This window comes from Dreissena polymorpha, chromosome 5, assembly GCF_020536995.1.
Source record: "Dreissena polymorpha isolate Duluth1 chromosome 5, UMN_Dpol_1.0, whole genome shotgun sequence".
Lineage (NCBI taxonomy): Eukaryota > Metazoa > Mollusca > Bivalvia > Myida > Dreissenidae > Dreissena > Dreissena polymorpha.
In genome coordinates this window covers 53084843-53098096 of record NC_068359.1, presented here as the reverse complement: position 1 = coordinate 53098096, position 13254 = coordinate 53084843, and the positions used below count along the sequence as shown (strand labels likewise).

The window sequence follows — 13254 nt, the reverse complement described above, 5'->3', positions numbered from 1 at the left end:
TGTGTTTGTCAGAAACACAATGCCCGTGTGTGTGTTTGAGATTTATTTACAGGTCGTCCAGCGTCTTCGCGACTACAGATGTATCGACCTGCCCCTGTGACCCTTCAGGGGAGAAAGTAAGGTCATATTATACATCAGAGCACGATGGCCAATGAGACCTTAATGTGTCTAGATGCTTTTTTTTATTTTTTTATGGATTATGTAGTGGTTTGCCTTTTATCGAAATGGTTTTTGCAGTATTCCAATTATCTGCCCCGTGTGTTTCAGAGTTTATTTACAGGTCCTACTGGCCTCTTCACGAGGTTACGGTAGCCAGACCTGTATTATCTGCCCCGTTGTTGTTGTGTTGTTGTTTTTATTTTTTATCGAGTGCACCGGGATTGTCTCCCATATGGCCATCGCCCCCAGAAAGATGTGTTAGTTGGTTACGGGGGATAGTGCAAGATACAGGAGACACCCCGTTCCAGAGGTGACCCTGGGTCTTTTAGTGCCCGGTGTATAGCACCTAGTACACTGCACCTCGGTTTAACGTCTTATGCGAAAGACGAGTTAGTAGGTTAGGTGCAGCGGGGGATCGAACCAGCGATCTCTGGATTGTGAAGCCAGTGTGTTACCACTAGACCACGAATCCGCTACATTATCTGCCCCCGTTTGCCGCGCTTTGAAATACAATTTCAATATATCATTTGGCAGGTTTGGAAATTATCTCCCTTTTAAAGCTTATTACTTCCTTTAGTTTGTATTTTTTTACTTTTGACCTCGAAGGATGACCTTGACCTTTTACCACTCAAAATGTGCAGCTTCATGAGATACACATGCATGCCAAATATCAAGTTGCTATCTTCAATATTGCAAAAGTTTATAATGGCCAATGTTAAAGTTTTCGGACGGACACACAGACAGACAGACAGAGAAATGGACTGACAGTTCAACTGCTATATGCCACACTACCGGGGGCATACAAATTTAAATGGCTTAAGAAGTAAAATTACTTTTATCATTTCATATGTACATGTGCACTTTTAAAACATATTATAATACTGTTAACTTCAATATTCTATTGTAATATTAAAAACTTAATTTCATTTACAAAAAAGGTATTGTAATATTTGACACTATATGTATTTATGTTGAAAAAGCTTTTATAGTTACACTTTTTTTTGGAATGTCCCATAGTTAACAACTTTGGAAGCATTGATAACTTGAGACCTTCTCTAACTCAATTTGTTCTATAATCCTGGTTCCATCTTGAGCTATGACTGTATATACAATTTATGATGATTTGGTTTCAAACAATAAAAATAAGTAAAATGCCTTTCATAATGGTCTATGAAAAAATTAAACTATTCAAGTTTCATATGATCAATGTAATAATTCTTTGCCAAAAACTCCATAAAGAGATATCTTTATCATTAAACATACAAATAACAATATAGCAGACTTTCACTGCATTTTTTCCATGAAGGTCACCTAGGACCCTGCTACAAAAATTGATCATAAAACCCACCTTCAATATCTGATTCCCCCTCTGAACTGCCGCAGTCTTTCTTCAGCAGTTCTGTATCGCTCATCTGTGACAACCGCTTGTTGGTATCCTCCAGCTCTGCTCTAAGCGCGCTCACTTCCTGATTGGCTGTGTTAATAGATCCATCAATTTTCGCCGCCAGCTGTTTGTTGTCTTCCACCATGGTTCTGAATTTCGATTGGGCGTCCTGCAGAAGTTTCCTGATCAAGACCATAGACGAGTGGAGCGTCTGCTGTTCGTTGGGCCCTAGGTCCTTTTCATCGCTACAATGGTTGTCATGGCGCACTGAGCTGAAGATGAACTGAACTATCTGGTCATTGAGCGAGTCCAGTGATTGAATGGCTGAAAATAAAAAACCAGACCAATTGAAATCTCTAACGCTTTGCGGCAGCATCCTCTATAACGGTATAGAGATGAAAACTAGCAGGAGCCCAGAAGCTCAAATGGCCCCTACATAAATTGTGTGGCCCCTAGATTTGTTAAGACATTTCATACTACAAAATCAATATTAATCGTAAGACAGTAATATGTCTTGATATTGCGGGTTGATAGATCCATTTATTTTAAGCAAACAGGTCGGAAAATGACCAACACAAATTTCTCAGAAATCCGTGAATTTACACATATCTCATTTCCTACAAAAATGACCTAATCCGATTGGCTTAGCGCGATCACGTGCCCATGGTGTATTTTCCATACACCCTGGCTAATTTCCATACATTATCCAAGTAAGAGAGTAGTCGGTTGAGATATGGTATGAAAGTACTGAGGGTGTATATCCCATACACCATCAGTTACTAAAAGTGTAACTTATAGTCCACTAATACCGGTAAATGCTTTTTTTACCACAAAATTTCATGCCTGTAAATGATTTTACAGTATTATCCCCTGTACAAGAAGTATTGAAAGATTAACCCTTTCAGTGCGGGAACCGAATTTTGAAGGCCTTTGCAAACAGTTTGGATCCAGATGAGACACCACAGAACGTGGCGTCTCATCAGGATCCAAACTGTTTGCTATTCTGATAGTGTTCTTTGAAAAAAAATCAAAGAAAAAGCTAATTATAGAAATTCAGCAGACGACAATTTAGCAGACGATAAATTTCCCAGCATGTAAAGGGTTAAGGGTGTGCAGTTACAATGGCTGAAATGATTCTATTCCTATGTATACATATAGATTCACAAACAGAAAGCATATGAATCCTTATTGAACATTTCACAAAACATTTTTTAGTAACCTGAAATTTCAAATAACACTTCATTGGCTTAGAACATTTCACCAACGTTGTTGTATGAAGCGTGCTCCTTCCCAGTTTGCAACATAACTTCATATCTATATTCAAACATTTCAAAACAACATTTTCCACTGAAAAATAAGGCAGCTCATGCTGGTTAGAGATTGAAACAGGATAAAAATCAGCATTAAATCAGATAACATTCCTCTTGGCAAGTGCTTACGCAATACGGCAATACCCTGAAAGCTGGAGGCCATGGGAATCTTAGAACATAAGCGCATTTTGTGGGAATTGGGTAATAATCAAAAAGCTAAAACAACTATTTTAGAGGTCATTACCTTTGAATCCACACATTTTATTTTGCCTGAAGGTGTTTTCTAAAGTAATAAGTAAGAGCGTTTAATATGTGTTTTTTATGGATATAATAGCATAACAGTCTATGTAAATATCTTGAGTTTTTTTTTACACATAACTATTTTAACCTCTGTTTTGAAAATAAACATAAAAGTTCATGCCCAAAAGTTTAAGCAATCTTCGTAGAAGAGAAAACTGTTTTTTTTTAAAAGGACTTTTAACCCATTAAAGACCTTTCTTACTAGATTCAAGTTTTTAAGGCTTCATCTCCAAACCGTAGATACTGATGAGCAGCAAACAGCATGAAATCTGAATAGACTGCGAGTTACTCGAGTTACTCACAGGCTGTCCTGGTTTTATGCTGTTTGCACATAGCCATTTTCATTTAGCTTCTTATGGGGGAAAGGGTTTACCTCTTAGAGATTCCATGAAAATCATAGTGCATTTTATTTTATGCTTTCTGGTGGTTTATAGAGAAATATCAGTGAATTAAAACTGATAATTTCACTGTTTCAAACAATGAAAATTATCAGTGAAAATTATCGATAATTTTCACTGTTTATGTTAAATGACGTCATTTATTTGACGAAATGACGTCATTTTCTTAACGAAATTCTTTGGTTAAACTCTTTAACAATGTATATAAAAAATGTATATGTGAAAATCAGCATAAAATAAAAAGAAAATTTGTTGGGTTCGGTGAATTATAGATTTTAATTCACTCGTGATCATATAAAATAAAAAATAAATATTTTCACTCTTAACTGCGCCACTCGTGAAAATATTATTTTCTATGATCACTTGTGAATTAAAATCGATAATCCACCGAATCCAACAAATATCCTCTATGTAATCCACTGATTACTACCAAGTCCAGCTTATCTGCGTGCAATATCAGCACCCATTATCAGCCCCAACTATCTGTGTGCAATATCACCACCCATTATCAGCCCCAACTATCTGCGTGCAATATCAGCACCCATTATCAGCCCCAACTATCTGCGTGCAATATCAGCACCCATTATCAGCCCCAACTATCTGTGTGCAATATCACCACCCATTATCAGCCCCAACTAGCTGCGTGCAATATCAGCACCCATTATCAGCCCCAACTATCAGCTAAGCATCATCAGCATTCAAGTGCCCATGTAGTCATCAGGACAAAATGAAGCCCAACTGAAGGCAACCTGTGAAATGCCTGCCTGTGACTCATGAAAAGGCCATCATCACTGATTCTTAACCCTTTAACACTTCATACTTATTTTGATGCATTTTAATTCCCTTAGAAAATCAAATTTAATTACAGACCTTTCTTACTAGATTGAAGTTTTTAAGGATTTATTTCCAACCCTTAGATACTGATGACCAGCATACAGCATAAAAGCTGAATGGACTGTGAGTTACTTGCAGTCTGTTCTGGTTTTATGCTGTTTGCACATAGCCATTTTCACTTTAAAAACTTGAATCTAGTAAGAAAGGGTTAATAGTAGCGACAAGCACACACACACACACAAACACACACACACACACTATAAAATAATTATGCGTTATAAAAAAAATGACCTGAGACCGCCTATTGCCTTTAGCTATTTGTCTGTGCAATTTAATGTTTCACAGGTTTTCGTTTACCTTTTCAGTTCTGAAGTCTCATGTTGTCACACAAAAACACAATCCATTTATGAGATTTCATCATGTTTTTACACAATTCACTCATCCTTTTACTGCCACAAGCCTATAACAACAACTGTTCACCAAATCTGCCTGAAACATCTCTGAACTGAACAGCAAAATTGAAAAACAGAAATGGGATATATATAGTCCATATTAGAGCAATAATTCATGTATTTTCACCCAGTCCTCAGATAAATATTAGATGTTCACATCACAGTAATTAACCGAATGGTCTGGCTAATTAACTTCCAACAATTTTACTGCTGATGGTTTAACTTACAATTGGATCAGAGCCGCCCTGTGTTCTATAATATGCATTAATAATTTACTCCATGGGTAACTGCCACAGCTGCCAACGCTGCCATGGCACCATGTTTAATAGCTGAGCTCTGGGAAAACTGGGCTTAATGCATGTGTGTTAAGCCTAGTCTCAGATTAGCCCTTGCAGTACGCACAGGCTAATCTGACACAACATTGTCTGCTTTAATTACCCACGCTTTTTGAAAAGCGTGGGGATATTGAAATTATTTCCGCCGTCCATCTGTTCGTCCGTCCTGGCCACTATCTCCTCCTACACTATAAGCACTAGAACCTTGAACTTACACACATGGTAGCTATGAGCATATGTGCAACCCTGCACTATTTGGAATTTTGAGCTGCCCCCTTGGTCGAAAGTTATGGGGGTTGGGGTGGGCCCGGTCAGAGATTTTCACTCATTTATTTTATGTACTTAAACATTGGCCATAACTTTTGCAATATTGAAGATAAGCAACTTAATATTTGGCATGCATGTGTATCTGATGGAGCTGCACATTTTGAGTGGTGAAAGGTCAAGGTCAATGTCATCTTTCAAGGTCAAAGGTAAAAAAAACAAATCCAAGGAAAGTAATAAGCTTTAAAGGGAGGTAATTAATGAACCTGCCAAATGATAATTTTTTTTAAACAAGGGCTGTTTGTAAAACATGCATGCCCCCCATATGGGCTGTTAGTTGTAGTGGCAGCCATTGTATGAATACGTTTTTTGTCACTGTGACCTTGACCTTTGACCTAGTGACCTGAAAATCAATAGGGGTCATCTGCCAGTCATGATCAATGTACCAATGAAGTTTCATGATCCTAGGCCTTATTATTCTTGAGTTATCATCAGGAACCCATTTTACTGTTTCGAGTCACTGTGACCTTACCCTTGGACCAAGTGACCTGAAAATTAAGAGGGGTCATCTGCCAGTCATGATCAATGTTCATATGAAGTTTCATGATCATAGGCCTAAGTGTTCTTGAGTTATCATCCGGAAACCATCTGGTGGACGGACCGACCGACCGACATCATTGCAAAACGATATACCCCCTCTTCTTCGAAGGGGGGGGCTTAATAAATTAAAGAACTGCAGTAGGGGGCATTGTATTTCTGACAAACCCATCTCTTGTTTTATGTTATTCTACATTAACTTCTTCATTTCTACACTGATTTTCTTCCAATTGATACTGAACAATTCTCTTATGACAATACGGTCAATCTCAACTATGCATGGCCCCATTACCAACCCTGGAGTGCCCCCTGGGTGAAACATTCGGTATTGGGATACGCGTTGGCCTCTGCCGCGCCATTTCTAGTTGTATTTTCGTTTAAAGCAATTTTTTTCTAAACAAAAATACAGTTAAGGCTAAAAGCTATGTCCTTGAATAGCCTGTGTTAACTGAAGCAGGCTAGTCTGGGAGGATACTTTACACACATGCAATTTGAATCCCAGATGGAAACTTTGATCCCAATGACTGGTTGGTTATTCCCAGGAGATGGAAAATTTGATCCCAATGACTGCTTGGTTATTCCCAGGAGATGGAAACTTTGATCCCAATGACTGCTTGGTTATTCCCAGGAGATGGAAAATTTGATCCCAATGACTGCTTGGTTATTCCCAGGAAATCGGTGTCATTATAAGCCAATGGCTTACCATGCAACCAATACATATAGCTTTCATGACTTTCCACTGTATTTATAGCATCTTTACTTGTTAACAAACACCAAACATCTTTCAAATGCCAAACTGCAGGCTCGGCTGGACCTACGCTAGCCTCATAGTGCTTAAGACCCATTTTTGCATGTCATTTGTCTAATGATGTTATGATACCACAATACCTTGTTTAACACTGTTTTCTTATGTAATGCTCATTCATCATATTCTGACGGCTAGACAATGATACATAATAATAGTCCTTGACAACCCATGCTGTTTGCTGTTACACATGTTAATAAGGAGTCTCTATCATGCTAGAGGCAATTCATGTTCTTTAAAGTCTTAATAAAGCAATAAAACATTTTACTGGTTACAATTTTATGTGCTTGATGCTGATGATAAAAATACAATCACAATAATTCTCAAAGAAGTTTTTACTTAATTATCATTGAATGCACTTTAGAATTATAACAAAATGTTTGATAAATTAAAAACACACACTTTTATACAGTCTTTCATCAGGGCTTACAAAATATTTCCCCACTATAGTTATGTTTGTATATGAAAGTTGTATCTTAACTATGCAGGCTTTGTTCTGTGAAAACTAGACTTAATGCATGTGGGTTAAGTCTCCTCCCAGATAGGCTGCGCAAGAACTGCACTGGCTAATCTGGTACTATTACACCCATGCTTTAAGTCTCCTCCCAGATAGGCTGCACAAGAACTGCACTGGCTAATCTGGTACTATTACACCCATGCTTTAAGTCTCCTCCCAGATAGGCTGCGCAAGAACTGCACTGGCTGATCTGGTACTATTACAACCATGCTTTAAGTCTCCTCCCAGATAGGCTGCGCAAGAACTGCACTGGCTGATCTGGTACTATTACAACCATGCTTTAAGTCTCCTCCCAGATAGGCTGCGCAAGAACTGCACTGGCTGATCTGGTACTATTACAACCATGCTTTAAGTCTCCTCCCAGATAGGCTGCGCAAGAACTGCACTGGCTGATCTGGTACTATTACAACCATGCTTTAAGTCTCCTCCCAGATAGGCTGTGCAAGAACTGCACTGGCTGATCTGGTACTATTACAACCATGCTTTAAGTCTCCTCCCAGATAGGCTGCGCAAGAACTGCACTGGCTGATCTGGTACTATTACAACCATGCTTTAAGTCTCCTCCCAGATAGGCTGCGCAAGAACTGCACTGGCTAATCTGGTACTATTACACCCATGCTTTAACTGCACTGGCTGATCTGGTACTATTACACCCATGCTTTAACTGCACTGGCTGATCTGGTACTATTACACCCATGCTTTAACTGCACTGGCTGATCTGGTACTATTACACCCATGCTTTAACTGCACTGGCTGATCTGGTACTATTACACCCATGCTTTAACTGCACTGGCTGATCTGGTACTATTACACCCATGCTTTAACTGCACTGGCTGATCTGGTACTATTACACCCACAAGAACTGCACTGGCTAATCTGGTACTATTACACCCATGCTTTAACTGCACTGGCTAATCTGGTACTATTACACCCATGCTTTAACTGCACTGGCTAATCTGGTACTATTACACCCATGCTTTAACTGCACTGGCTAATCTAGTACTATTACACCCATGCTTTAACTGCACTGGCTAATCTGGTACTATTACACCCATGCTGCACAAGAACTGCACTGGCTGATCTGGTACTATTACACCCATGCTGCACAAGAACTGCACTGGCTAATCTGGTACTATTACACCCATGCTGCACAAGAACTGCACTGGCTAATCTGGTACTATTACACCCATGCTTTAACTGCACTGGCTAATCTGGTACTATTACACCCATGCTGCACAAGAACTGCACTGGCTGATCTGGTACTATTACACCCATGCTGCACAAGAACTGCACTGGCTAATCTGGTACTATTACACCCATGCTGCACAAGAACTGCACTGGCTAATCTGGTACTATTACACCCATGCTTTAACTGCACTGGCTAATCTGGTACTATTACACCCATGCTTTAACTGCACTGGCTGATCTGGTACTATTACACCCATGCTTTAACTGCACTGGCTGATCTGGTACTATTACACCCATGCTTTAACTGCACTGGCTGATCTGGTACTATTACACCCACAAGAACTGCACTGGCTGATCTGGTACTATTACACCCACAAGAACTGCACTGGCTGATCTGGTACTATTACAACCATGCTTTAACTGCACTGGCTGATCTGGTACTATTACACCCACAAGAACTGCACTGGCTGATCTGGTACTATTACACCCACAAGAACTGCACTGGCTGATCTGGTACTATTACACCCATGCTGATCTGGTACTATTACACCCATGCTTTAACTGCACTGGCTAATCTGGTACTATTACACCCATGCTTTAACTGCACTGGCTAATCTGGTACTATTACACCCATGCACTGGCTGATCTGGTACTATTACACCCATGCTTTAACTGCACTGGCTAATCTGGTACTATTACACCCATGCTTTAACTGCACTGGCTGATCTGGTACTATTACACCCACAAGAACTGCACTGGCTGATCTGGTACTATTACAACCATGCTTTAACTGCACTGGCTGATCTGGTACTATTACACCCACAAGAACTGCACTGGCTGATCTGGTACTATTACACCCACAAGAACTGCACTGGCTGATCTGGTACTATTACACCCATGCTGATCTGGTACTATTACACCCATGCTTTAACTGCACTGGCTAATCTGGTACTATTACACCCATGCTTTAACTGCACTGGCTAATCTGGTACTATTACACCCATGCTTTAACTGCACTGGCTAATCTGGTACTATTACACCCATGCTTTAACTGCACAGGCTGATCTGGTACTATTACACCCATGCTTTAACTGCACAGGCTGATCTGGTACTATTACACTGCACAGGCTGATCTGGTACTATTACACTGCACTGGCTGATCTGGTACTATTACACTGCACTGGCTGATCTGGTACTATTACACTGCACAGGCTGATCTGGTACTATTACACTGCACAGGCTGATCTGGTACTATTACACTGCACAGGCTGATCTGGTACTATTACACTGCACAGGCTGATCTGGTACTATTACACTGCACTGGCTGATCTGGTACTATTACACTGCACTGGCTGATCTGGTACTATTACACTGCACTGGCTGATCTGGTACTATTACACTGCACAGGCTGATCTGGTACTATTACACTGCACATGCTGATCTGGTACTATTACACCCATGCTAATCTGGTACTATTACACCATGCTTTAAGCCCACTTTTCCCAAAAGCAGACTTTCTAACTTGTTCACTTTAGTGACAACAAGAAGTAATTGTGACATCTTTGGAATCCATTTCCAGTATCTATGCTATTGATGTCTCTTCAGAGAGATCGATGAATTCTCATTCTGACATAGTTCAGTCAAACTCAACTCAGACTTCAATGCAAGAACATTATTTAAAGACACTCAGGCCCATTATAAGTTTAAAGCAAAATCAGGACCTGAGTGCAACATCATAATAATTTATTTCTCCACATTTTGTCAGGTTGACAGCATTGCATGGGTGGTATTCCTACACTGGAGATTTTATAAATTAATCTTGCTTCTAAATGGCCATTAGCAACATAACTTGTAGGCTAATGAATTGTAATGTTGTTTTTTTAAATTTAATATCTAAATATTACAAAATGAGGGAATTTTACAGAAATTATGTGTACTTACAGTATGAAGCTTAACAACAAAGTTTCAAAAATACAATGTTCAGCTTGTTTTAGACTAATCATATTTTAAGCTGATTATACTTTACAAATGCATAATGTTGATATTCATAAAATAATGTACTTAATCCTTGAATAGAAAACAAAATGATATTAAATCTGTATACATACATCAAAAAGAATACAACAGCAAAATTCTTCAAAAATATTATATACCTGCTCCACCACTTAGTACCCCTCATCACCATTGAAAACACACACAATTTAATTTATACAGTCAGAAATCCTAGAACCAATACATCTTCTAATACCCATCTCTAGTCCACAAACTAACCATGTTTTCATATTGACATTGATTTCATGGTCAGTCATGTATCAATTATTAGTTAAATGACCAGCGGTCAAGCAGTACTTATTGTCCAATACTCTACAACATAACTAGCCAGTTGGAACAGTTGGATGCAAGAACCATTTAGCACACATTTGTCTCTGCACCACTTAACACAGTATTCATATTAGAACCAACTAATTGACTAATTATGGGTTAATGGACAGAAAATGTGGACCCTAATTTTGTACTTAACATTTACTAATTGTACAACCAGTATTGGTACACTTGGTCCAGGCAACAATGTCCTATGTCACCAGTATTGGTACACATGGTCCAGGCAACAATGTCCTATGTCAAAGCATAGAAAGTAAAAAGATCAAGTTGTATATTACTTATTCTGTGTCAAGTACTTGCCCATAAGTTATAAGTAAAGGGAATACAAGTATAAAAGTATATAATCATTATAAGTATTTGAGATATATCTGTTTAAAAAAAAGTTTGATATTGTTCTCACATTTAGTGGACTTTTTTTTCTATTCCTTTTTTGAAACTTAATGTTTAAAAAAAATAATTTTTTTAAATAAAGTTTATATATTGCAACAATGCTTACCACTCACAACCATAATACATCTGCTGTAAAATTAGACCACACACATGTTTTGGTCAACTTACTTTTATAATATGAGAAAAAGCAGTTCAAATTGAGTTCAAATATTATCAAACCTTATAACTTATTAGTAAACTGTCATCAACACATTTTATATTACTACATAATTGTTTTCTCTTGACTGACCCCTTTTATTAGCTCTGAGTGACCGCGAACTTGTATACAAACTGTCCACTATCAAAACTTTAATCTCACATTGTAAACCATTGGCATTAAAGGTCTATTCATGATAAATACATGAAAAAATGTTATTTCAGCGATTTGAGTTCATAAGCATTAAGTTGTAGCTTTCACGCACTTATCTTCGAGCAGTCAGAGCTTTTAAATGCATTTCATTTGTCCGAAAGGTAAATATTTCTGTAGCAATTTGTTTGAAAATAATTGAAAGAGGTTTTAAGGAGCCATGTCACAATGTACAAACTATGTGACACAGCATTAAGTTCTATGTGCAACATTTTGGACAGAACATGAGAAAGAACCAAAGACAAAATATCAGACAAGACTAGCAATGGGCCTTGTTATGGGAAAACAGGGCTTAATGCATGTGCGCAAAGGGAAGTCCCATATAAGCATGTGCAGGCAAGTCCCAGCTAGGCTGTGTGGGCTCAAAGACAACACTTACCTTTTTTATGGTATTGTGGTTGAAAGGAAGTCCCTTCTTAGCAAAAATCAAGTTAAGGTTAAAAGTGTTGTCCCTGATTGAGCCTGTGATGACAGCACAGGCTGATCTTGGATGATACTTTCCACACATACACTATTTTTCGCAAAGAGGCTAATTTCAATTGAAAAACTGATTCAGATTTGTAAAGAACAACTTTAAATTAATGTTTTTTACAAACAAACATGGACAATGCCAGTGACATAAAATGTATCATTATTCTAAGAGAACAATATTTAGCAGTTTCAACAATAAGAAATCAACATAAAAGAAGTCATATGTTACATTCACACTTAAAGCATCATATATTGTTTAATGAAACTTACAATAAAGTTTTTTACATACCTGTATTGGCAACACAATTCTTTTTAATAAATGACTCGCACTTTTCTTTAATTATCCATTATCAGTAATACACCTTCAGTCCTTCAAACAGGTGCCTAATGAGTGCACTATTTGTTAATATGGTAATTTTTAAAACATCAAATATATATATCTAGAATCAGTTTATTTGCATGAATTGATAATTAAGCCCTGTTTTAAAGCAAAGCAGACTTTTTAAGCTAATAGTTGTATTTAAAGATTTGTAAGGCCACGACTTTTATATTTCTTGGTTTACAAAACCGCCGACCCTAATTTTTGGAAAATGGGAAAAAAAATAAAATCGGAAAATCGTCTTTTTTTATATATTTTATTCCCGACCGCACTGAAAAACGAGCGAAACGAGAAAAAAAAAACGATCCGGTTTGAGTACGGTTGCGAATAAAATCAAGTAAGTATACAATCAACGATTGGTTCACATATATTACAGAGATCGGGATATTTTTCAATGTGACACAGTATGTACCAGTCCTTTTATGGGCACTTCTCAAAATTTATTTAATTACAGACAATAGGAAAATCAGCGTCAGTAAAATGTCGACCGCATCAAAATTTATTTCCGAGTCTGTGACGCAACTATATTGTTTAACATGTTTATTATATTAAACATACCCGATATTATAGTAGATAAAAAAGAATTACCTTGCAATTTGATAATTAGTATAAATAATCCAATAAAACACTGCCATTATTTACGATATATGTGTTTAGGAATTTTGTAAACACGTCCGCCATAG

General features: G+C 37.8%; 1 protein-coding gene across 12 annotated transcripts in view; it reads right to left on the bottom strand.

The window, feature by feature from the left end:
• LOC127880764 (kazrin-like) overlaps positions 1–13254 on the bottom strand; it is a 94152-nt gene that overhangs the window by 29343 nt on the left and 51555 nt on the right. For 11 of the 12 annotated variants that reach the window (XM_052428125.1, XM_052428133.1, XM_052428128.1 and 8 more), the window contains one exon: positions 1508–1867. In XM_052428125.1, the coding sequence (XP_052284085.1) occupies positions 1508–1867 (360 nt within the window). Of the gene's footprint in view, positions 1–1507; positions 1868–12481; positions 12672–13254 lie in introns of those variants that run through there. The other variant, XM_052428135.1, reaches the window with a different exon arrangement.